Source organism: Ruditapes philippinarum, unplaced genomic scaffold (genome assembly GCF_026571515.1).
Source record: "Ruditapes philippinarum isolate M1 unplaced genomic scaffold, ASM2657151v2 ctg71_1_1_1_1, whole genome shotgun sequence".
Classification (NCBI taxonomy): Eukaryota; Metazoa; Mollusca; class Bivalvia; order Venerida; family Veneridae; genus Ruditapes; species Ruditapes philippinarum.
The window spans coordinates 100,762-126,814 of record NW_026863691.1 but is presented as its reverse complement, the minus strand read 5'-3'; the positions used below and the strand labels follow the sequence as shown (position 1 = coordinate 126,814).

General features: G+C 33.9%; 1 protein-coding gene across 1 annotated transcript; it reads left to right on the top strand.

The window, feature by feature from the left end:
• Positions 1-222: 222 nt before the first annotated feature.
• On the top strand, positions 223-26,023 carry LOC132723011 (guanine nucleotide-binding protein-like 3 homolog). The gene is made up of 17 exons (XM_060707662.1): positions 223-334; positions 3,522-3,574; positions 4,027-4,078; positions 6,009-6,091; positions 6,479-6,607; positions 6,938-7,021; positions 7,581-7,716; positions 8,798-8,901; positions 9,416-9,560; positions 9,977-10,064; positions 10,544-10,655; positions 11,593-11,658; positions 12,364-12,506; positions 12,979-13,109; positions 13,753-13,985; positions 24,566-24,758; positions 25,528-26,023. Exons 1-17 carry the CDS (start codon positions 241-243, stop codon positions 25,626-25,628), a joined length of 1,947 nt encoding a protein of 648 aa, XP_060563645.1. The 5' UTR covers positions 223-240; the 3' UTR covers positions 25,629-26,023.
• The last annotated feature ends 30 nt before the right edge of the window (positions 26,024-26,053 follow it).

The following is a 26,053-nucleotide window of genomic DNA, read 5'->3' as shown; positions in this document are numbered from 1 at the left end:
ACTGGCCCAAGTCAGCAAGTGTCTACATGGTTTGAGTCAAAAAATCATGTGATTTCATTTTCAACCAAATTCACAGTTTAATTTAAGAGAAAATCTATCATTGTGGCAATTTTAATTTATGAATGTTAATCATAAACATTTTTTTAATGTGTATGTACATATACACAGTCTTACGTGTCATCAAGATGTTTATCTAAAGTTCTTTCCATCTTTCCTTCTTCTTCCTATCTCAATGTTTTAATGTATCACAGCAAAATTATTTTTACGCAGTCACCGTTTTTGGAACTTCCGGTCAAAACAAATCTCACGTGTACAAGAAAAATGGTTAAATTAAGTGAGTTATCAACTTCGATGAAATATAAAATCATAAAAATTTAAAGTTTATAATATACTTAAACATAAAAAGAACTCGTAATGAGAGAAAATTGCACAGCATTGTAGGTTATGTAAATGTCATTAGAATTCGCGACTTCTGGTCTCTAGCAATCTTGTTATTTATGAATAAGATAGCACTCCACAGTTAATTTCAAGTTCCTGCCGTCAATGTCCTACAAGCAATACGTCTAATAACTCTGATACCAAACTACACAACCTTGAAAAAGAAAACACATTTTGTTGAGAACATATGTTGAGATTGCAAATCTACAAAGAAATTATCCCATCTGGCATGATCTGCAATAGGCAGGCAGTCAAAAAAGTTGCAATTCATTCCGTTGAAGCCCAAAATCTACAGTTGCCCGAGGCCCAAATCAACACATTTTGTCCCTCTGGCAAAAAATATCTGCAAATATACAGGTTAAAGGAACATCGTCTCTGCTTTAGCAACTCCCTATAATGCAAAATCTCACAAAGAAACTGCTGCTCAACCTTGTAGATTTTTTGCTACTGCTAAAAGTTTGTACCCCCCTGTAAAATGACTCGTTTTTACCAAAAGCAATGTTTTCAAAAAATGGCAGCCTTGACATCTATAATCAACAACATGTGATTTCTCATTTTTTCTGGCCATGTTTTGGAATTTGCCAGTGATCATAATATGAAATTAGGGAAAGCCTATGAACAGGGAAGTCGTTAAACAATTTATTTTCATTCTTTCCGTTTTAATGGTGTCATTCGGTATTTAAAGCATCGCTTCCGTTTTCACTTGGAACACTTGGGGATTATTATTAATCCGAAAAGTTGAGATTTGTTCTGTTATCGGAATACCCCGCCTATTATAATTGAGTTACATTGTAAATAGCGGCGCCCGACTATAACTGACACTGAAAATTTCATTGATAGGTATAGAATTTTATATACTTTTTAATTGTTTTTTTTATTTGATTTTCTTTTAAATATACACGTGTAGTCAATAGCCAGGCAAGCCAAAGCCCGGACCCGCTTCGCGGGCCCGGTCTTTGACTTCCCTGTATTAGATGTCACTAAAACAAATTTCATGCTGAAAATACACTTTAAAGACAACCAGTCATTTGAATCCAGAATATGCTCTATATCCAAGAAATCCTCCCTGGCCATTCGAAGCTGTGGCTTACATTACTGTTGTGTGCTACCTAATGTATTCAGATCATAAATCATTTGTTTTTGAATGAGCAGGGCCCTCAATCCAATTTGGGGGAAGTGGGTCGCTACCCTCAGCATGGGGAATTTTAGTGTATGGGGGGAATTTTTCTCTTTTCTTTTATTATCAAATACACTTATTTAAATATCAGCTGTTTTTATTTACATGCATATTATTTTTTAAAAAAAATCCATAATAGGTAACACTAAACTGTTCAGAAGTGATTGATAAGATTTGAAGAAAAGTTTTTAACACCTTACACCATCAGATCTTTATGCTGCTTAGCTTTCTTCATGATCCCCCCCCCACCCCAATCATTTTTTAGAAACACATTCAGACAAATGTCTCCATTTCCACTAATATGAACAATACATGGACCTAAAGTAAATTCTATTCATAAACTACATTTCTAGTGTTCTAACACATCTTTTAATAAGACAAAGCTTCCTTTTCTTGACTTTGTAAAACATTCGTAAAAATCGGCATCGCGAAAATATGTGACAAATGAAAATTTGTTTGTTTTCTGTTTACACATCAACAATTCTAGTTGTTTCTGATGTAAATTATATAAAATTAAATTGATTGTTTATTATAATATTGTTTTTCATCAGTTATTTTATAAAGTATCATGAAAACAAAACTTACAAGTTTGTAATTCACGGCAAAATTTACCTTGGTTGATGTAACATTTTGAAGACAAAAAAAATGATTTCATGAATAAACAATTTGAAATCAAATTGTTGATGGGAATTGTGATTTTTTTCTGCATATTTCTGTTGAAATTTTAGCATTTTTACAGGATGAAAGGCCAATATGTGACGGTAGATTTTTGGGGAAAAAACAAACGGAAACGTGCAGACATGTACTGTACGATATCTCGCTTACAAAATAGACGTCAAATAGATAGATTTTAATTTTCAAAAACAACATTAGTTTTAATTTTTCTCTTTAACACTCTATATGTTTTGAGGGGGAATTTTTACCTCTGTTAGGGGGAAAAAAACATACTATTTTGGTGGGGGACTGCGGCCGAATATCGGCCGCAGATTTGGTTGATCGAGGGCCCTGATGAGGTGAACATAAATTATGAAATCGTATACTGAAAGTAGACAAAGTCGTAAATGAGATAAGTAAACATATCTGCTTTAGTGCTTAAAATAAACCTTGGAAAATGTAGAGGGATTTGTTAATAGTTTAAGCAATCTGGCAGGACTAGTGCTGACAAGCCAATGACATTTAAGTCGACAAAAGTAAATTTCCAGACTGTTGACGAAGTAGGTCGCAAGAGCTATTAAAAAGTGAAATGTTTAAAATTCTGATCTTCAGAGACTACAGTTGGCTCTTTGCCTAGATATTTGACTAGGATGACTAGCCATATGCCATTGGGTAACAATTATATAGTTAATATAGACATATCTGGTAAGATAGATGCAAGTGATTAGAGCTACGGGACAAACAATGTTTGTAGTCAAAATACTAAACAGGTGTTTTTTGTTTTTGTTTAAGAAATAAATCTAGAAAAGATCTTTTTGTTGTTTACAATACAGTCATTCATATTTATATTCATATATAATCATATTGTACTTCTTCTGTGAGCAAAGTCAGCAATTTCAAAAAATTGTCTAAAAGTGGACCCCTCAAATTTTGTGGTGGACCCCTGTTTTTAAAGATCCTGCATCCAAGGACCCCTAATATAAAAAGGGCTGGTAAATCCCCGCTTTATGTACAAACTACATCGGCCTTGTAGAAGTTAGATATTTGGCATTGCTTATTGAACTTGTATATAGTTATATCATTTTGAATCATGACCATTTGGTAAAAAATGGTCACATCCCAATTTTACATATGTATGACTTATTTCTGCTTTGAAAAGTCATGATCATTGCTATAACTGTATCTTTATTTTTGTTTAATTAAATATTTGTAAATACAATTAAGAATAAAGTTTCATGTTTATAATTTCCAGATAAGAAAAGTAAGAGGCAAACCACAAGACTTAGGGCTAAAATTGAGAAAAAGGTACTGTTTTGTATTTTTGATCAAATTAGGATAGAAATTTATAAACAATATGATGATGTTATGTTATACTATAACTTCATTAAATGTTGAGTTATAATGATTGATATATTTTATTTATTTTGCTTTTGTTAACTTATCAGACTTTTAAATGCTATAAAATTAAATGGTCCTTTGTCTCTCACAAAATGTGTGGTTAGAGGTTAGTCACTTGTGGAGAAGTTGGCAATAAGTATCTTATCAGGGAAATCTGTTTATGCCGACCAGTTGCCAAGATACAACAAAAATGTACTAAAAATTGGAATGAAAAACCAGGCAGTCTTTAAATTGACAAATGTACTTTGGTATGTTTCTAATCACAATAAAACCAGTATTTTGTTAATTACTGACTGCTCAATGTACATGTAGCTCTACACCACAGAGAAATAAAGTTTGTTAACTTTTACATTCTTCAGGTGAGGGAGCATAAGAGAAAACAGAAAAGAGATTCAAAGAAGCACCCTACCAGTAAGTTATAATTTGATATGAGCCGCGTCAAGACAAAACCAACATAGTGCATAGGATCCATGCTGTTTGCTTTCCAATCCTATTACAAGTAGAGAAACTGATAGCCAACAGCATGGATCCTGATCAGACTTTTCGGATGTGCATGCTGGTCTGGATCCATGCTGGTCACAAACGCACTTATATGGTGACGCAGCTCATATAAAATTTAGTTTGGATCACTTTTTTGTCTGTCAATCGTTTATTTCAAAATTAGTTCTTTATTATACCCCTGCACAACAAAGTTGTAAGGGGGTATACTGGAATCAGCTTGTCCGTCCGGCTGTCCGTCGGTTTTTTCTTGTCCGCCCAATAACTTAAGATTCCTTTGACCCTTAGTCTTCATATTTGGCATGGAGGTTAGTCATGATTAGTAGATGACCCCTATTGATTTTGAGGTCACTAGGTCAAAGGTCACAGGGGCCTTGACTTCAAAAAGCTTTTCCGCCCAATAACTTAAGATTCCTGTGACCTACAGTCTTCATATTTGGCATGGAGGTTAGTCATAATTAGTAGATGACCCCTAATGATTTTGAGGTCACCAGGTTAAAGGTCAAGGTCACAGGGGCCTTGACTTCAAAAAGCTGTCCGCCCAATAACTTAAGATTCCTTTGACCTTTAGTCTTCATATTTGGCATGGAGGTTAGTCATGATTAGTAGATGACCCCTATTGATTTTGAGGTCACCAGGTCAAAGTCACAGGGGCCATGACTTCTAAAAGCTTGTCCGCCCAATAACTTAAGATTCCTTTGACCCACAGTCTTCATATTTGGCATGGAGGTTAGTCATGATTAGTAGATGACCCCTATTGACTTTGAGGTCACCAGGTCACAGGGGCCTTGACTTCAAAAAGCTTTTCCGTCCTATAACTTAAGATTCCTTTGACCCACAGTCTTCATATTTGGCATGGAGGTTAGTCATGATTAGTAGATGACCCCTATTGATTTTGAGGTCACCAGGTCAAAGGTCAAGGTCACAGGGGCCTTGACTTCAAAAAGCTTGTTCGCCCAATAACTTAAGATTCCTTTGACCCACAGTCTTCATATTTGGAATGGAGGTTAGTCATGATTAGTAGATGACCCCTATTAATTTTGAGGTCACCAGGTCAAAGGTCACAGGGACTTTGACTTCAAAAAGTTTGTCTGCCCAATAACTTTAGATTCCTTTGACCGACAGTCTTCATATTTGGCATGGATGTTGATCATGATTAGTAGATGACCCCTTTTGATTTTGAGGTCACTGGATCAAAGGTCAAGGTCATAGGGACTTTGACTTCAAAAAGTTTGTTCACCCATTAACTTAAGATTCCTTTGACCCGCAGTCTTCATATTTGGCATGGATGTTGATCATGACTATAAGGTGACCCCTATTGATTTTGAGGTCACTGGGTCAAAGGTCAAGGTCACAGGGACCTTGACAAAAAAAAGCTTTTCTTCTTAATAGCTAAAGAATGTCCTGTCCGCAATGTATTGATTTTGACATTTTCATTTGAAGAATGTAGAATACATAACTTAGCAATGCACTGGCTTAGTAACCTCAGATTTGGCAGGGAGGTTGTCCTTGAGCTCTAAATGGCCACTGTTGATTCTGACAAAGTGGTATGCGGGGGTATTCACGCCATGATAGTGGCAGTTCTAGTTGTAGTTGCGATTGAAACAGCATTGTATGAATGTAGCTGTGGGGTTTTTCATTGTTCAGTACAGTTTATGACAGTTATAATGCAAGTTTATGTCTCAACAGAGAGCTGATAATAACAAAAGATTTAAACAGAGGCCTCTATTTCATAAATTAAATATAAACATGGTTGCATAAAGATGTAATTTTTGAGTGGTTGACAGTCATACATATGTATCTTTCTTTTCAACATATTGATTATTGTTTATACTTTTCACAGAGAAAAGGAAAGATCCTGGAGTGCCAAACAGCTTACCATTCAAGGAAAATATCTTGAAGGAAGCTGAGGATAGGAAAAGACAAGTAAGTTGATGTCTTGTCTTTGAAATAAAGTGCAGAATATTTTAGGATGTGAAAAGGTATACAGGCCTTTTTAAGATATTTTGGGGAAAAGCCCCTGGCATTAATTGGGAAAAAATATTTTACATTTTTTTTGGAAATTTGAGTTATTTCAAGAAGCATGGAAACTAATACATGTCTTTATTGATATAACCTGTCACTTCATTTAAGAAATATGTTAAAACAGATCAGTTTGTCTCGGGAGTTGAAAAAGTTTTTTTGCGCTGCTGAATTTTGACAAGATCTGTATCAGAATGAACTTAGTCTTCAAGGTCAAGTTATTAAAATTTCTATTTTAAGGATTCAAGGGGCATAGTATATTATTTGAACACATTTTGTTTATTGCTATAGCTGGAAGAGGAAAGACAGAAGCAGAAAGAAAGAAGGAAGAAAGAGAAACAGAAAATGCTGGACAAGAAGAGAGGACTGGATGGTATGGTTAAAGATGCTCTGAAAAGAGCTAATGACTTTGAGAAAAAGGTAACCTTTCTATCAATTTGCAGTATACTTCTAGATTTAAGTCAGTTTTTATGTGGTTAAACATTTTAAAGTTTACGATAGTTCTTTATATTGTTTGCAAGTGTTAAGCAATTTTTTGGATAAATTTATACAGTCTTTAGTAATGTGTCTAGTTGAGTTGGTTTGTTTTCTGTATTTGTCATATTTGAATGAATTTTCATTTCTTCTGACTTATCTGATGTTTCATTTTGAAACTAAATATTCAAATATGTTGTCTGCATATTTGCAAGCAGTTAATTGTTTTTTTTGTTTGAATTTAAGATGTAACAATATTAAACATCATACTTGCAGCAAAACTCAAAGGGGCCATCTGACCAGATGAAGTCAAAGAAAGTGGAATCATCATTAAAGACGTTCTATAAAGAATTCAGAAAGGTAGAAAACCATTTTTTTTTTGTGTAGACATTTTGTGCTTAGATAAAGCTACAGACATGGCTATGGTAGCATCTTTATCATATGGTAGCATCACTTATAAACATTTACACGTACTTGATGCTTAGGATTGTGTCAAATGAATGGTTTTACAAGTATTTAAAATGATGTTTACTAGACATATGAATTTTATGAAAAATATGTTGTTTTTTTTTAATTTAAAAAACATGAGAGATTGTGATGGTGGAATATAATAGACATGATAATAATAGAAATAAATGAATAATCTACATATTGTCACCTTAGTGCAGTAACATGTTATGTCCTTTTAAATTTAATAGGAGATAACCATTTGTTACACTAAAGTGACAATATATGAATGATTACTTTTTTAATGAGCACAAATTCAAGTTGCAAACTTCATTCAAAGAAGTTAAATGATGTGTTTTCCACAAATTCAGTGCATATAAATATCATCTTTTATGTCATATTTCAAGAATATGAAAAAATGTGTTTTCCAGAAATTCTATGCATATAAATGTCATCTTTTTATCTTAACTAGGTTGTTGATGCTGCAGACGTTGTGTTAGAAGTTCTTGATGCTAGAGATCCACTTGGTTCCCGGTGTCAACAGATGGAAGAGGCTGTCATTGGAGCAGGAACCAACAAACGCTTGGTCCTCATTCTCAATAAAATAGGTAAATAGTCCATCAATCAAGAGTTAAAAAGATTATTTTGTGTCACCTATACAGAGTAGTGGTTTTCCGGTTGAATGATTTGTGGCTGAGTTATAGCCCTTGAATAAAAAAACTCACTTTTTGCTGGGTTAATGATTTTTGTGTCTCCTGCTACACAGTAGCTGCAACATGCAATTTGTTATCATGATGCGACATATGTTATTACTGATCTTGTTTAGACTTTGTATCAAAGAGTTGTTGTATACCAAAAAAAATTGTAATTGTAAAAGACTGAGAAAACTGTCAGCAACCAAGACCAACAGGCATGTTTTGTCTGATCATTGTCTGCACTGGTTGCTATTCAGTCAGTATATAATTTAAAATTTTACCTAAAAATAATATACTTGTAGGAAGAAATTTTGTTAGCTGGTTTATATCACTGCAGAATATATATAAGGCCATCCTTAAAAAAATGTTTGTTTGCAGTAACAAGACCGACTCACAAAATTTGCCCCTACTCAAATTTTTTTTTCATGGTCTGGATAAAAAAATACTTTTTTTGAATCAGAAAGTTATGCCTTGTGCTTTGTTTTCGTTCTTTTAAAGGTTGATAGTAGAAATAAAATGTAGTTCTTATTAAATTAGAATTCAGTTATCAATTTATTAATTGTTACCAGATTATCAAAGCATATATTGTCCTGCATTTTGAAATTCAATGTTTTTTGGGAGTACAGTTCAATAAAAAAAAAAAAATCGACCTACCTACCCACCTTGAAAATTCTGGGTCGGGTTACTGCAAACAAACATATTTTTAAGGATGGCCTAATTTGTCTTATTGTAAAACACACTCACTCTTCAAAGTGGATGTTCATTTAAGTTACTTTAAATAAGCCTATACTTTATGTAGTATAATTTGTTACTTTCATGGTTTTTAAATTTGCCTACAGCTAAGATGGTAAGAGATGCATAATTTTACATTTTAATACCATAAACAATACTGACTGGGAAATGCTTTCTTATGCCATTATGATAAACTTATTATTAGGAGTTCATTAAATTACTATAATTCTTAATAACTTATTAAGATCATTTACTGTTTCAGATTTAGTACCAAAAGAGAATGTTGAAGCATGGTTGAAATATTTAAAGAACCAGTACCCAGTGATTGCTTTTAAAGCGTCCACTCAAACACAGAATGAAAATCTAGTAAGTTCTTGCTTTTGGCTGTTTGAGCGTTTTTTTAATGGTGAATGCGGTTTAATAGTCTGTTTTAATTTTGAATTACCGAAATTAAGTGTATGATAATTGTGTTGATAATGCTGATAATGATAATATTTGTTATACTTTATATGTTTGTTGAGTAAGCAAGCCTTTCTTGCAAGTAAGAGACTAAAAATAGTGTGAAGAGGGGCACCCTCGAGTGTTAATTTGTATTTAATGAAATCGAACATTTACAATGTACTTTATGACCTCTATAGTATATGTTGTACTCAACACAACACAGCATTTTATTAGTAAATTTCATATAATGATTGCTTCTTCCAGTCAAAGGCTAAAGCTGTTCTAATGTTCCATTAAGTTCCATGTGTAACGTTAAAGTTAAATAGTTTTAATTTCATTATTTATTGTATTATTTCATCGAAGGTCATCTAAAGTCTGTTTTTAGTGAAAATGATTATAAACGATTGTCTTTTTTAAACTTTTTATATCATTTATTTAGGGTCGGAAAAAATTAGAATTTCAAAAAGCCAATGAGGATTTGATAAAGACAAGCAGTTGTTTGGGTGCCGATACGTTGATGAAACTTCTAGGAAACTACTGTAGGAGTAAAGATATTAAAACTGTGATAAGGGTTGGAGTTGTTGGTAAGTCTGTACATGTTATCAATGATTGTCGCTCTTTCCTTGTGTTTTTAATGTAGCAAATATATAAAGGAAATAGATTTTGATTCATTACACTGCTGAAAAAAAAATCCTGGCGTAAAATAAATGTAAAAATTAGGTCATAGCAATGGGATAATTTTAATGAAAATCACTTCATTGTCTTTTTAATTTATATTACACAACAGAAATAAAGTAATCAAATTCTTAACTACTTATTAACAAATCGGGGCATTTTTGTTTTTTCTCATTATTTTGGAAAGTGAACGGACAAAGTGGTTACTTAACAAAATGAAAAAAATCGTTACTTAAAAAAAGAAGAAATTGTTACATAAAAAATGAAAACAATCCTTACTTAGAAAAACTCTTGAAAATCATTATAAAAGTTAATTTTGTTGCAGGTTTACCAAATACAGGAAAGAGTAGTATTATCAACAGTTTGAAGAGAGGAAAAGCATGTAGTGTAGGGGCTACACCTGGAATAACAAAGTAAGTTACTATTAGCTTAACTATATATTTAATTGTGGCATTGTTTGGTTGATACTGATGAAGTAACATAGAAATTCTTACTGAGAATAATCTTGATAAGTATAAGATGCTTTTAAAAAATTAATCGGCAACCATATCTACTAAAAATATCATGCTTTGTAAATATTTATTCTGTACTTAATTTTATATCATTATTTTAGCAAGGATGGAAGACTAGACCATGTTTGAATATTCATCCATTTTCTTGAATATATGAGTGTTATTCTGCTAATTGAAAATTTCGAGCTTGTACTGAATGATAAATCCAGGCAGAAATTTAGCTGTTAAGAAATGCATGTAGTAGACTCTTAAATGTGCTTTGAAAGTGATTAACATGATTTTGTTATTACAAGTCCCTTTGATAACAACTGTTAAACTTAGGTTTGAAAGATTAGCTTTGCAGTCACTTGATATAAGAAGTCTAATTTATTCTTTTATAGACAAATGCAGGAAGTCCAGTTGGACAAACATATACGACTTCTAGATAGTCCTGGGGTTGTTATGGCAACAGACAAGTCTGACACATCTGTTATTCTCAGAAATTGTGTCCAGGTAAATAGATGATAATTACATTATGAAATTTGTGATAAGATAATTGCTGTCTTTCTCAGAAGTAGAGACAAGGTAAAACATTATGCTGATGAAACCTGTGTCAAAACATTTAAAGATGTATTTTTATTTCCGTACATTGCTTACATACCGTTTATTCATATCATATTAATGCAGGAGAGATGTCTGTGGCCAAGTGAATGACATTTAATTCACACCACTGTGAGTTTTATTCGTTCCATGAACTTCGGATTCTACATATGTGGAATCTATCAAAGCTAGCTTATGGAACATCTATTGTTTTACTTGCTCTGGTCTGAAATAATGCACAGAGGTGCACCTCCACCAGTAAGGGTGCAAAGTTGCCATATGACCTTTACTGTGTTGTTGCAATGTAAAAAAAAAAACAACCATAGAAATGCAGGAATAGATGAGAATGAAAACAAGCTTTGAACAATGTTTTGAACTTCTAATTAACAGCCAAAAAAAAATGCATCAGAAAATCAGCCAAATGAAAAGTTCTTTTTTTTTGCTTTAAATGTAAGATAAAGGTAGACTTATGATATGGGAATGGAATAAATAAGCCTATACTGTATACTAACTATAGATATAAGGAAAAATCAGTTGCATGTTATTTTAAAATTATATAATTATACACATTCTTTCACTGACAGTTTTTGTATAAAATCAAATTAAACAGATTTATTAGATTCATATTCAAATCACTGCTTCAATTTCCATTTGTAATATACACTGTACATGTAAATAACATGCCATGAAGTACAGACAGTAATCAGACATGGGGATGGGGGGTGGAAATAGCCCATTGAAGTCCCTCATTTGACTATTCAAAGTATATACTGTATGTAATACATGCTTGTACAGGGCGAGTATGAATTACATTTTCTTTGGATAAGAGATTTTTTTTTTGTTCCTTCAGCTTGAAAGTCTGCAAGATCCAACAACCCCTGTAGAAGCTATTCTCAGAAGATGCAATAAGCAACAGGTAATTTTATATCAGGTCATATATAATTGTAGTCAAGTACCGTGTCTTTGATTTTAAATGTTTGAGAAAATTGGAATTTTAAACACATGAAAAAAACATAGAATTGAAATAAAAGGAAAATAAGAACTGGTATTTGAATTCCACTGAAAGAAAAATATTTAGAAAAGTCTGGGGGCGGGGGTTGCAAAAAGGCACCATTCATATTGTGAGTGCCAGATAAAGTCATCTGCTCTCTGTTAGGAATATCAATACTTTGTCGTGTTGATTAGGGATAATGTTTTTAAAAAGTGGGCACATGTAACTTTGAAGATATTTAAAATACACAAAAAAATGTAACAACATTAATTGTCAGATTATATAATACAGGGAAGACATAGAAGTTATTAATTTTATCTTTTAGTTCTTTTTTAATGATTATTTTGTACATTTTTAGAACCAGGGATATTCACTGTACAATGAGTGATATAAATCAGATCTCACTTTGTTATTCAGTGATTCATTTAATAGCTTTGGAGTATGTTTTTGTGTTTCAGTATTCAGTGAAAAATGTAAATTGTATTTGTTCTTTGTTAATTCTTTGTTACATTTATTGGCTTTGAACAACTTGATATTGTTTCAGTATTCAGTGAAAATACATATCATTCAACAAAGCATTTACAGGGTCATTTTAACATTTTAATGACTATGTTATTTGTTATATTACAGATGATGTTACATTATTGTATAACAGAGTATAAAGACGTGAATGAGTTCCTATCATTGCTGGCTGTTAGATTAGGAAGATTAAAGAAAGGAGGTGTACCTGATGTTACTAGAGCAGCAAGAACTGTGTTACAGCACTGGAATATGTAAGTCTTCAAGTCATCATAACTATAGAAAATTCCAATTCTGTGATACTTTCAAATGATAGGTTTTAGAATATGTGACTGACAATGTTAAAAAATTTTCATAGTGGTATGAATTAAAGGAATAAAAGAACAGATTTTTACAATACATACACCAGCTAGCTTTCAGGAGTATGTTGTACTACACAGGTACTTGGTAAATGTCTGAAATAATATACAGAGAATCATTTGGGGCTCTTCTTCAAATGTTCAAAGCCAGAATGATGCCATATGACATTAACTAGGTTTGATGTCACTTAAAATTCAATCAAGAAAAATGAAACTTCTTAATAATGTGTGCTTATTGCAGTATTTTAGTTTGTATTTTCTAGTATATTGATTTATGGCTGTAATTGGCTCTTTGAATGTATTGAGTACACTTTAAGAGACCTGATAATTTAGCTGTTTTCACTAATTGATGTGTGGCTATTTTCAGGGGCAAAATAAATTATTACACTCATCCTCCTGAGAAGTCAGAATCACAAGTGAGTTCAGAAATAGTTACACAGATGGGGAAGGAGTTTGACATGGATAGTTTACTCTCAGATCAACAAAAAATTATTGATAGTAAGTACTTATTAAAGACTGGATTTGTAAAATAGAAAAATGGAATGTATTATGTTTTCATATTTATCAAACACAATATATATACTTGAATATATATAGGTATAATATCTTGACCTAGTTCAGTACCCTGCAGAATAGATCTAGCCTCTATATAGAGATAGATATCTCTAATAACCAAATATGATGAATTTACCAGTCTTCACAATTTTTTTCTTATTTTTATGGCTAACATAAAACAAGCATATAGATAAGTTAGGAAGAACTTAGTTTTGCAGGGCGTCATACCAGTAAAATAAGATTCCAGTAGATTACATGTTTTTCTGTGATTGATCCAGTACAGCATATGTCTGATGCCATTTTTACTCCATCACTTGTTGAAATAATTCTTTTTGGATAAGTTTGGAAAAGTTGGTTAGTATTATCATGATTTTAAAAGTGTTACAAACTTGTTAAATCAAGACAAGTCTAATACTTAATCTCATCAAAGGGAATCTTTCACATACCAGTAGGCACAATAAAATGCTGCATGTATACCTTAATATCGGTATCCATTCACAATTATTTACATCATAAAAATATGACAAAAATTTTTCTTTTTAGTATATGTCCAATAATTTGCATATGTATTACATTACTTTTTCAGCTTTAGATAAGAAAAGTACAAAACATATGTTAGTGGAGTCCATGGGTCCTGCTAAAGTTGTTATGAATGTTGAAGATGTTAACAAGGTAACCATGGAAACTGGAGATGACGATAATGAGGAGGAGGAAGATGATGATGAAGAAGAAGAAGATGATGATGAAGAAATGGATGAGGTGGAAAGTGAAGAGGAAGAACAAAGTGGAGAAGAGATGGAAGGTGATGAAGATGAAGAGGTACTTTCCTAGTTCTGAAACCAATATTCTATTTATAGCATGAAATCACATCAAATATTCTATTTATAGCATGAAATCACATCAAATATTCTATTTATAGCATGAAATCACATCAGATATTCTATTTATAGCATGAAATCACATCAAATATTCTATTTATAGCATGAAATCACATCAGATATTCTATTCTAAGTGCATTTAAATTTTGTCATAAGCTCAGATATTCCTTGATAGCTTCGACACTGAAGATTTTTTATGCCCCCGGGCATATAGTAATTGAACCGTCCGTCCGTCTGTCCGTACGAGGTTAACCTAGAACGGCAAGTTGGATTTTTCTTAAGTTCTACCTGTACCAATGGCTTCTAAGTTTACACACTTACTATTCAATACAAAGTACATGATCTGGGCAAGTTTCATAACTCTGGCTTTCATATTTACCAAGTTATTGCCCTTTTCAGCACTTAGAAAATGAATAATGGTTAACCTAAAACGGCAAGTTGGAAATATCTTAAGTTCTATCTATACTAATGGCTTTATAATTTCCACACTTACTTATCAATACAAAGCACACGATATTGCCAAGTTATATAACTGTGTCATCCATATTTCCCAGTTATTTCCCTTTTTTCACTTTGAAAATAGGGCCTTGTCTGGTTAACCTATTTCGGCAAGTTGGATTTATCTTAAATTTCTCCTAATTGCTTAATTTCTTTACTGATATCTTTCATATTTTGTAGGTGGATACCTTTGATGGTCCTCTAATTTTTTCGGAGTAAGCGGTCTCTAGGGTCAAGGTCACTGGTTTAAAAAATAAATATAAACCTTTTTGCTCATACAGCCTTTATTTTTAGCTCACCTGTCACAAAGTGACAGGGTGAGCTTTTGTGATCGCTTTTCGTCCGTCGTCCGTCCGTCCGGCGTCCGTCAACTTTTACTTTAAATGACATCTCCTCATAAACCGCTGAGCCAATTTCATTCAAACTTCACAGGTATGTTCCTTTGGTGGTCACCTTTAAAAATTGTTCAAAAAATTTAATTCCATGCAGAACTCTGGTTGCCATGGCAACCAATAGAAAAAACTTAAAATATCTTCTTTTAAAAAACCCAAAGAGGTAGAGCTTAGATATTTGGCATGAAACATCTTCTAGTGAGTGCCTATCAAGTTTGTTCAAATAAAAGCCCTGGGGTCAAAATTGGCCCCGCCCCAGGGGGTCATTGATTTTCCCTATATGCATATAGTAAAAACTTATAACATCTTCTTTTAAAGAACCCAAAGAGCTAGAGCTAAGATATTTAGCATGAAACATCTTCTAATGAGTGTCTATCAAGTTTGTTCAAATAAAAGCCCTGGGGTCAAAATTGGCCCCGCCCCAGGGGGTCATTGATTTTCCCTATATGCATATAGTAAAAACTTAAAAAAACTTCTTTTAGAGAACCCAAAGAGCTAGAGCTAAGATACTTAGCATGAAAGATGTTCTAATGGGTGTCTACCAAATTTGTTCAAATAAGAGCCCTGGGGTTAAAATTGGCCCTGTCCCGGGGGTCATTGATTTTCCTAATATGTGTATTGCAAAAGCTTTTTAAAAAAATCTTCTTTGAAAAAACCCAAATAGCCAGAGTTAAGATATTAAGCATGAAACATCTTCAAACAAAATTGGCCCTGCCCCGGGGGACATTAATTTTCCTTATATGTGTATAGCAAAAACTTAAAAATCTTCTTTGAATAAAAACAAATAACTAGAGTTTAGATATTAAGCATGAAACACCTTCTAGTGAGTGTCTTCAAAGTTTGTTCAAATAAAAGCCCTGGGGTCAAAACTGGCCCCGCCCTAGGGATGTCATTGCTTTTAACTATATGTGTATAGTAAAAACTTAAAAAATCTTTTTTTTAAAAACTCAACGACCTAGACCTTAGATGTTTAGCATGAAACATCTTCTAATGGGTGTTTAACAATTTTGTTCAAATAAAAGCCCTGGGGTTTAAACTGGCCTCGCTCTGTGGGCCTATATACAGGTGAGCGACTTCAGGGCCATCATGGCCCATTTGTTTAGTTGATGTCTTAGTTTAATACAAACACCTCCTTCTTTGGGTGTAGTATGGGGTCATTTGGGTCAAGGTCAATGTTACCAATGTCAAGGTCACCAATGTTAAAAATAGATTTTTACATTTTTAGCTCGACTTTTTTTTTTTGAAAAAAAAAGTAGAGGTATTGTTATAGTCGGGTCGGCGTTGCAGTTGCCGTTGCCGTTCCCGTCCGCAAACTTGTACCTGGATCATAACTTTTTAGCTCACCTGAGCATGCTCAGGGTGAGCTTTAAGGATCGATGATTGTCCGTCGTCCGTTCACATTTAGTTGTTAACACTCTAGCGGTCGCATTTTTGCCTCAATCATCATCAAACTTGGTCAGGGTGCTTATCTAGTTGATAGCTCGAATGAGTTCTAACATGGGTCATCTCGGATGAGAAACTAGGTCACAAGAGCTAAAAATAGAAAAACCTTGTTAACACTCTAGAGGTCACATTTTTGCCTCAATCATCATCATACTTGTTCAGGATGTTTGTCTAGGTGATAGCTCGGATGAGTTCGAACATGGGTCATCTCGAATGAAAAAGTAGGTCACCAGAGCTAAACATAGAAAAACCTTGTTAACACTCTAGCGGTCACATTTTTGCATCAATCATCATCAAACTTGGACAGGATGCTTATCTATTTGATAGCTCGGATGAGTTCGAACATGGGTCATCTCAGATGAAAAAGTAGGTCACCAGAGCTAAAAATAGAAAAACCTTGTTAACACTCTAGAGGTCACATTTTTGCATCAATCATCATCAAACTTGGTCAAGATGCTTGTCTAGGTGATAGCTCGGATGAGTTTGAACATGGGTCATCTCGGATGAAAAAGTAGGTCACCGGAGCTAAAAATAGAAAAACCTTGTTAACACTCTAGGGGTCACATTTTTGCATCAATCATCATCAAACTTGGTCAGGATGCTTATCTTGTTGAAAGCTCGGATGAGTTCGAACATGGGTCATCTCGAATGAAAAAGTAGGTCACCGGAGCTAAAAATAGAAAAACCTTGTTAACACTCTAGCGGTCACATTTTTGCATCAGTCATCATCAAACTTGGTCAAGATGCTTGTCTAGGTGATAGCTCGGATGATTTCGAACATGGGTCATCTCGGATGAAAAAGTAGGTCACCGGAGCTAAAAATAGAAAAACCTTGTTAACACTCTAGCGGTCACATTTTTGCATCAGTCATCATCAAACTTGGTCAAGATGCTTGTCCAGGTGAAAGCTTGGATGAGTTCGAACATGGGTCATCTCGGATGAAAAACTAGGTCACAGGAGCTAAAAATAGAAAAACCATGTTAACACACTAGAGGTCACAATTTTGCCTCAATCATCATCAAACTTGGTCAGGATGTTTGTTTAGGTGATAGCTTGGATGAGTTTGAACATGGGTCATCTCGGATGAAAAAGTAGGTCACCGGAGCTAAAAATAGAAAAACCTTGTTAACACTCTAGTGGTCACAATTTTGACTCAATTGTCATCAAACTTGGTCAGGAAACTTGTCTAGGTCATTGCTGGGAATAAATCGAACATGGGACATCTCGGATGAAAAACTAGGTCACAGGAGCTAAAAATAGAAAAATCTTGTTAACACTCTAGTTGCTACTGTTTTGATCCAAATATTCTGTTAATTGGTCTGAAAGTTTGTTTTGATGATTTTCTAAGTCAAGATCGAACATGGGTCATCTTGGATGAAAAACTAGGTCACACCGCCCAAATATGGAAAAACCTTGTTAACATTCTAGGGGTCACATTTTCAACTCAATTATCATCAAACTTGGTTAGGATGCTTGTCTGGGTAATTGTTTGGATGAGTTCGAAATCGCATGTGAAACTAGGTCACCGGAGCTAAAAATAGAAAAATCTTGTTAACACTCTAGTTGCTACTGTTTTGATACAAGTATCCTGGAAATTGGTCTGAAAGTTTGTTTTGATGATTTCTAGGGTCAAGTTTGAAATATGTGTCACCTGGGTAAAAAACTAGGTCACACTGCTCAAATATGGATAATCCTTGTTAACACGTGTAGTGGTCACATTTTTGACTCACCTGTCATGAGATTTGGTCAGAATGCTTGTCTTGGTAATTGTTTGGATGAGTTTGATAAGTCAGGTGAGCGATCTAGGGCCATCATGGCCCTCTTGTTTATTTCTTGGTGTATTGTCTTCATACTTAGCCACAACAAACCCTTGGGACAAGACCTTTCAGTAGAACCACACTAACCTTGACCTTCATTCCATAAATTGACCTTGACCTTCAAGGTTAAAAGTCCAATTTTTGCTTGTTCATTGGCTGTTATTGGCTGTAACTTTATTTTTTGAATGGATTGTCTTCAAAACTTGAACATAATAGTCTTCAAGGATATCCCTTAAAAAATAACCAGCCAGACCTTGACCTTCACTCAAAAATGACCTTGACTTTTGAAGGTCAAATTATTGAAATTTCATTTCTTTGGCTATTATTGGCTGTAACTTTGTTATTTTTGAATGGATTGTCTTCAAAACTTGAACATAATTATCTTCATGGATATCCCTTAAAAATAACTAGACAGACCTTGACCTTCACTTGTAAATGACCTTGACTTTGAAGGTCAAATTATTGAAATATTCATTTTTTTGGCTATTACATGTATTATTGGCTGTAACTTTGTTATTTTTGAATGGATTGTCTTGAAACTTGAACATAATAATCTTCAAGGATAACTCTTAAAAATATACTGAAAGATCTTGACCTTCACTCATTAATGACATTGTCTTTGAAGGTCAAATTATTGAAATTTTCATTGTTTTGGCTGTAACTGACTGTAACTTTGCTATAATTGAAGGGATCAACTTCATAATTTTTATTATAACAGAACATTGTTGTTTATCAAACCCAAATTTGCTTGGGCTCTTTAATGACCTTGACCTTGAAGGTTAAATTACTGAATTTTTTCAGATTTGTGCATTAAATGACCATAATTATATATTTATTGGAATGTGTGTGTCATCATCATCATCATCATCATCATCAACAACAACAACAACAACATGTTTCTATTTTTAGAATTGCGTGTTTCTATTTATAGAATTGCATGTTTCTATTTATAAAATTGCTTGTTTCTATTTATAGAATTGCATGTTTCTATTTTTAGAATTGCGTGTTTCTATTTTTAGAATTGCGTGTTTCTATTTTTAGACATTGTGTGTTACTATTTATAGAATTGCGTGTTACTATTTTTAGAATTGCGTGTTTCTATTTATAGAATTGTGTGTTACTATTTATAGAATTGCGTGTTACTATTTTTAGAATTGCTTGTTTCTATTTATAGAATTGCGTGTTTCTATTTTTAGAATTGCGTGTTTCTATTTTTATACCCCCGCACAACAAAGTTGTAAGGGGGGTATACTGGAATCAGCTTGTCCGTCCGTCCGTCCGTCCGGCTGTCCGTCCGTCCGGCCGTCCGGCCGTCCGTCGGTTTTTTCTTGTCCGCCCAATAACTTAAGATTCCTTTGACCCTTAGTCTTCATATTTGGCATGGAGGTTAGTCATGATTAGTAGATGACCCCTATTGATTTTGAGGTCACTAGGTCAAAAAGGTCAAGGTCACAGGGGCCTTGACTTCAAAAAGCTTGTCCGCCCCAATAACTTAAGATTCCTTTGACCTACAGTCGTCATATTTGGCATGGAGGTTAGTCATGATAAGTAGATGACCCCTATTGATTTTGAGGTCACTAGGTCAAAGGTCAAGGTCACAGGGGCCTTGACTTTAAAAGCTTGTCCGCCCCAATAACTTAGATTCCTTTGACCTACAGTCGTCATATTTGGCATGGAGGTTAGTCATGATTAGTAGATGACCCCTATTGATTTTGAGGTCACTAGGTCAAAGGTCAAGGTCACAGGGCTTTGACTTCAAAAAGTTTGTCCGCCCAATAACTTAAGATTCCTTTGACCCACAGTCGTTATATTTGGCATGGAGGTTTAGTCATGATTAGTAGATGACCCTATTGATTTGAGGTCACCAGGTCAAAGGTCAAGGTCACAGGGGCCTTGACTTCAAAAAGCTTGTTCCGCCCAATAACTTAAGATTCCTATGACCCACAGTCTTCATATTTGGAATGGAGGTTAGTCATGATTAGTAGATGACCCCTTTTGATTTTGAGGTCACTGGATCAAAGGTCAAGGTCATAGGGACTTTGACTTCAAAAAGTTTGTCCACCCATTAACTTAAGATTCCTTTGACCCACAGTCTTCAAATTTGGCATGGATGTTGATCATGACTATAAGGTGACCCCTATTGATTTTGAGGTCACTGGGTCAAAGTTCAAGGTCACAGGGACCTTGACAAAAAAAAAAGCTTTTCTTCTCAATTGCTAAAGAATGTCCTGTCTGCAATGTATTGATTTTGACATTTTCACATTTGAAGCATGTAGAATACATAACTTAGCAATGCACTGGCTTAGTAACCTCAGATTTGGCAGGGAGGTTGTCCTTGCGCTCTAAATGGCCACTGTTGATTCTGACAAAGTGGTATGCGGGGGTATTCACGCCAAGATAGTGGCAGTTCTAGTTAGAATTGCGTGTTACTATTTATAGAATTGCGTGTTACTATTTTTAGAATTGCGTGTTACTATTTTTAGAATTGCGTGTTACTATTTTTAGAATTGCGTGTTACTATTTATAGAATTGCGTGTTTCTATTTTTAGAATTGCGTGTTTCTATTTATAGAATTGCGTGTTTCTATTTTTAGAATTGCGTGTTTCTATTTTTAGAATTGCGTGTTTCTATTTTTAGAATTGCGTGTTACTATTTTTAGAAATTGCGTGTTACTATTTTTAGAATTGCGTGTTACTATTTTTAGAATTGCGTGTTACTATTTTTAGAATTGCGTGTTTCTATTTATAGAATTGCGTGTTACTATTTATAGAATTGCGTGTTACTATTTTTAGAATTGCGTGTTTCTATTTATAGAATTGCTTGTTTCTATTTATAGAATTGCGTGTTTCTATTTTTAGAATTGCGTGTTTCTATTTTTAGAATAACGTGTTACTTTTTTTAGAAATTGCGTGTTACTATTTTTAGAATTGCGTGTTTCTATTTTTTTAGAATTGCGTGTTACTATTTTTAGAATTGCATGTTTCTATTTTTTAGAATTGCGTGTTACTATTTTTAGAATTGCGTGTTTCTATTTATAGAATTGCGTGTTTCTATTTATAGAATTGCGTGTTACTATTTATAGAATTGCGTGTTACTATTTTTAGAATTGCATGTTTCTATTTATAGAATTGAGTGTTTCTATTTTTAGAATTGCGTGTTCTATTTATAGAATTGGGTGTTACTATTTTTAGAATTGCGTGTTTCTATTTATAGAATTGCGTGTTCCTATTCATAGAATTGCGTGTTACTATTTATAGAATTGCGTGTTACTATTTTTAGAATTGCGTGTTTCTATTTATAGAATTGCTTGTTACTATTTATAGAGTTGTGTGTTTCTATTTATAGAATTGAGTGTTTCTATTCACATATATATATATGTACAAAATAGATAAATAAAACTAATGTGACAAGACAGACCAACTTAATTTATAAAAAGGAAACGTTAAGATATGTTCAAACCTTTCTATGTTTGCGTTTAGAAAAAGTAAAAAGTCGAGCGTTGCCCCCGCCCGGCGGTGGCTCTTGTTACAGGTGTATTGACCTTATTCTATAGACAGATGTTATTTATAATTGATAGAAACATAAACTTTGATGGAGTTAGTGGTCAGTTGGGTCAAGGTCACCAGTGCTAAAAATAGATTTTTACACATTTGCTCATACAGCCTTTATTAAGTGACAGATATATTTTATATTTGGTAGGAAGATAACTTGCATGGTTTTCATCCTTTTGATTGGGGTAGGGATCAGTGGGTCCAGGTCACTTGTGCTAAAAATAGATTTTTACACTTTTGCCCATACAGCTTTTATTTATTGACAGTTGTATTTCATATTTGGTAGGAAGATAACTTGCATGGTATTCTACCTTTGGATGGAGTAAGGGGTCAGTTGGGTCAAGGTCACAAGTGCTAAAAATATATTTTTACACTTTTGCCCTTACAGCCTTTATTTATTATGCCCCCATTTCGAAGAAAAGGGGGTATATTGCTTTGCACTTGTCGGTCCGTCGGTCTGTCGGTCCGTCGGTCCGTAGACCAAATGGTTTCCGAGTGATAACTAAAGAACCCTTAGGCCTAGGAACTTCAAACTTGGTATGGTGATTGGTCATGACCAGTAGATGAACCCTATTGATTTTGGGGTCAAGGGGTCAAAGGTCAAGGTCACATTGACCTTGTAAGCAAAAACGGTTTCAGATCAATAACTAAAGAACTTTAAGGCCTAGGAACTTCAAACTTGGTATGGTGATTGGTCATGATCAGTAGATGTCCCCTATTGATTTTGGGGTCAAGGGGTCAAAGGTCAAGATCACATTTGACCTTGGTAAGCAAAAAACGGTTTCCGATCAATAACTAAAGAACTTTAAGGCCTAGGAACTTAAATTTTGGTTATTGTTTGGGTAAATGTTTCGGGGTAGAATAACCCGCTATTTTTTTTGGGGGTTTAAAGGGGGGTTCCAAAGCTAAAGGGTCAAAATTGACCTCTTGGGGTTTTAAAAAAGGGTTTTTCCAAACAATAAGAAAGAACCCTTAGGCCTGGGGATTTAAAAACTTGATAATGGTGTTTTGGTCATGTTTTCAGTAGAGGGGGACCCCTATAGTTTTTGGGGGTAAAGGGGGTAAAAGGTCAAGGTAAACATTGACCTTTTTTAGGTAAAAAAATTTTTTCCCCGACCCCCAAATAAACTAAAAAAACCCCTTAGCCCTTTAAAAAATTTTAAAAATTTGGGTTTAAAAAGTGATTGGTCATGCCCAAAAGAGGGCCCCCCTTTTGATATTTGGGAAAATGGTAAAAGGGGGCAAGGTCACTTTGACCTTGGAAAGGTAAAAATGCTTTCCAATCAATAACTTAAGAACCCTTAGGCCAAGGAACTTCAAACTTGGTATGGTGATTGGTCATGACCAGCAGATGACCTATTGATTTTGGGGTCAAGGGGTCAAAGGTCAAGGTCACATTGACCTTGTAATGGTAAAAACGGTTTCCGATCAATTAACTAAAAACGCTTAGGCCTAGGACTTTCAAAACTTTGTATGATGATTGGTCGTGACCAGCAGATGACCCCTATTGAGTTTTGGGTCAAGGGGTTCAAAGGTCAAGGTCACATTGACCTTGTAAGTTAAAAACGGTTTTCTGATCAATAACTTAAGAACGCTTAGGCCTAGGAACTTCAAACTTGGTATGGTGATTTGTCATGACCAGCAGATTACTCCTATTGATTTTGGGATCAAAGGGGTCAAAGGTCAAGGTCACATTGACATTGTAAAGTAAAAACGGTTTCTGATCAATAACTAAAGAACGCTTCGGCCTAGGAACTTCAAACTTGGCATGGTGATTGGTCATGAGCAGCAGATGACCCCTATTGATTTTGGGGTCAAAGGTCAAGGTCACATTGACCTTGTATGTTAAAACGCTTTCCGATCAATAACTAAAGAATCCTTAGGCCTAGGAACTTCAAACTTGGTATGGTGATTGGTCATGACCAGCAGAGGACCTATTGATTTTGGGGTCAAGGGGTCAAAGGTTAAGGTCACATTGACCTTGTAGGTAAAAAACGGTTTCTGATCAATTAACCTAAAAACGCTTAGGCCTAGGAACTTCAAAACTTTGTAATGATGATTTGTCGTGACCAGCAGATGACCCCTATTTGAGTTTTGGGTCAAGGGGTCAAAGGTTAAGGTCATGACAGTAGATACTTGATAACCCTTATTAATTGTTTGATCACTGGGTCAGAAGTCATGCATAATAACCTTATCACATGACTAATTGGCTACTGATAGGGGGCATACATGTTTTACAAACATATCTTGTTGACAGATGTATTTCATATTTGGTAGGAAGATAACTTACATGGTATTCTTCTTTTGGATAGAGTCAGGGGTCAGTTTGGTCAAGGTCACCAGTGCTCAAAAATAGATTTTTACACTTTTGCCCATACAGCCTTTATTTAATGACAGATGTATTTCATATTTGGTAGGAAAAGATAACTTGCATGAAGTTGAATATTTTTCAACTTCACAAGTTCAGAGCAATGACTTGGCAAACTTATATTTTTTTCACAATTACAAAATGCCATGACTTTGTCAAGCTATAAAACTTGTGTTTACAATATTTTGGCGATTTTTCTGTCCATAACTGAGTGAATGGGTAAACATTTTTTGAAGTATTGCTACTGACAAGAATCTGAGCCGGGGGCATTTGTGTTTAACAAACACGTTCTTGTTTATTTATGAGTCTGAACAAGATTAGATAATCCTTGATAGCTTTGACACTGAAAATGTTTTTATTTATGAGTCTGAAACAAGATTATAGAAATGTGTTTATGTTATTCTTTTCCTTGACAAGTTTAAGAATATTGAATTTTCCCTACTGTCTTGCAGATGGAAACAGTTACTGTTTCTCTACCAAAAAGTGCACCGAGATCTCGTAAGAATACAGACAGTAGTACAACATCAAGTAAAACATCAACAACTGCAAGCACAAAGTCTAGTAATCTTAACCCTGGTTTACCACAATTAAATAAAGCAAAGAAAATGGACTTTAAGAAGATGAAGAAACAAAGGCGAAGGAGGGGTAAGTGTAGGAAAATAAATTATACATTTATATACACATGTATATTGAAGAAGCCAATCTTTGTTAAAATGCTATTTGCTGTGTAAAAATAAAGACTGGCATGATTTTACATTACAAAGATCTATCAGCCTGAACTTCTAAATTGTCTGACTATAATGATCAAGTTTATTGTTTAATTTAAGGAATGGAAAGTTTGAAATTCTAAGTTTGAAAAGTCCTCTACACCTATTCAGTCTATGGAAATGATTGGTTAATTCTAAAGCTTAACCATGGCAGGTGATCTGATTCAAAGAAAATGTAATTGATTAAACTTATTAAATAGAGTGGTGGCATGACCAAGTGGTTAACACATCAAACTAGTAATCTAAGGATCGCTAGCTATGTGGGTTTAAACCCTATCAAGGGCAAGCCATTGTGCCCTTAAGCAAGAAACTTTACATTCATTGCTTAGTACTGATTTGTTCCAGAAATGGATTCAAGAGTGTGTTTAAAAGCTTATAGTTTCCTAAACAAGGGAACTAAAATTCTAAAACTCGAATATTTTGTAAAATGTTTATCCAGATGAAAGTTTGTAAGAACCAAAACCAGTTGACTATTCAATTATTGCAATGGTATTGATGTGTTGTATTTCTTAATTTTTATTTTATTAAAATAAATTCTATATAAGCTAAATGTTAAATTGTGATACCAACATAATAGGTCTTAAGTTTCCAAGGTAACATGTATTCGTTCAAGTTATTTGCTGTAACCTGGTTTGTTGTTGTTTCAGATCGTGTTGCCGGGGAATTATCAGATGCATTGACGTCTGCTTTTTCAATGGACAATAATGATGCAGGTGGTGATTCTTACAATTTTGACGAGCATTTCTAACATCATTTTATTCTGGAGAACAATTATTGAATATCTTGTGGAAATATTGATAGGATTATATGGTTGAGGTTTCCAGTCACAATGCTTATTTGAAATTTAATAAATGTACTGCCCAAAATAAATATTAAGGATTATCATTAAAGAAACTAACACATTTATATACAAACATGTTAGAAGCTAAGTTTCAGGATAAAAGAAATCTCACAAAGTTGAGAAACTGCAGAATACTTTGAGTTCTTGCTGATACATAGAATTTTTAAATATTTTGCTGTGGACAGTAATTATAGTAATCATTATAATATTATATGTGATTTATGAATTTCGTATTAAATCATTACATTTTTTGGCAATTTAGAAAGTTGTTCATGTATTGAAATAAAAAATTAATTTTAGAATATAGCTTTGTTATTTGGCTACTTTACCTA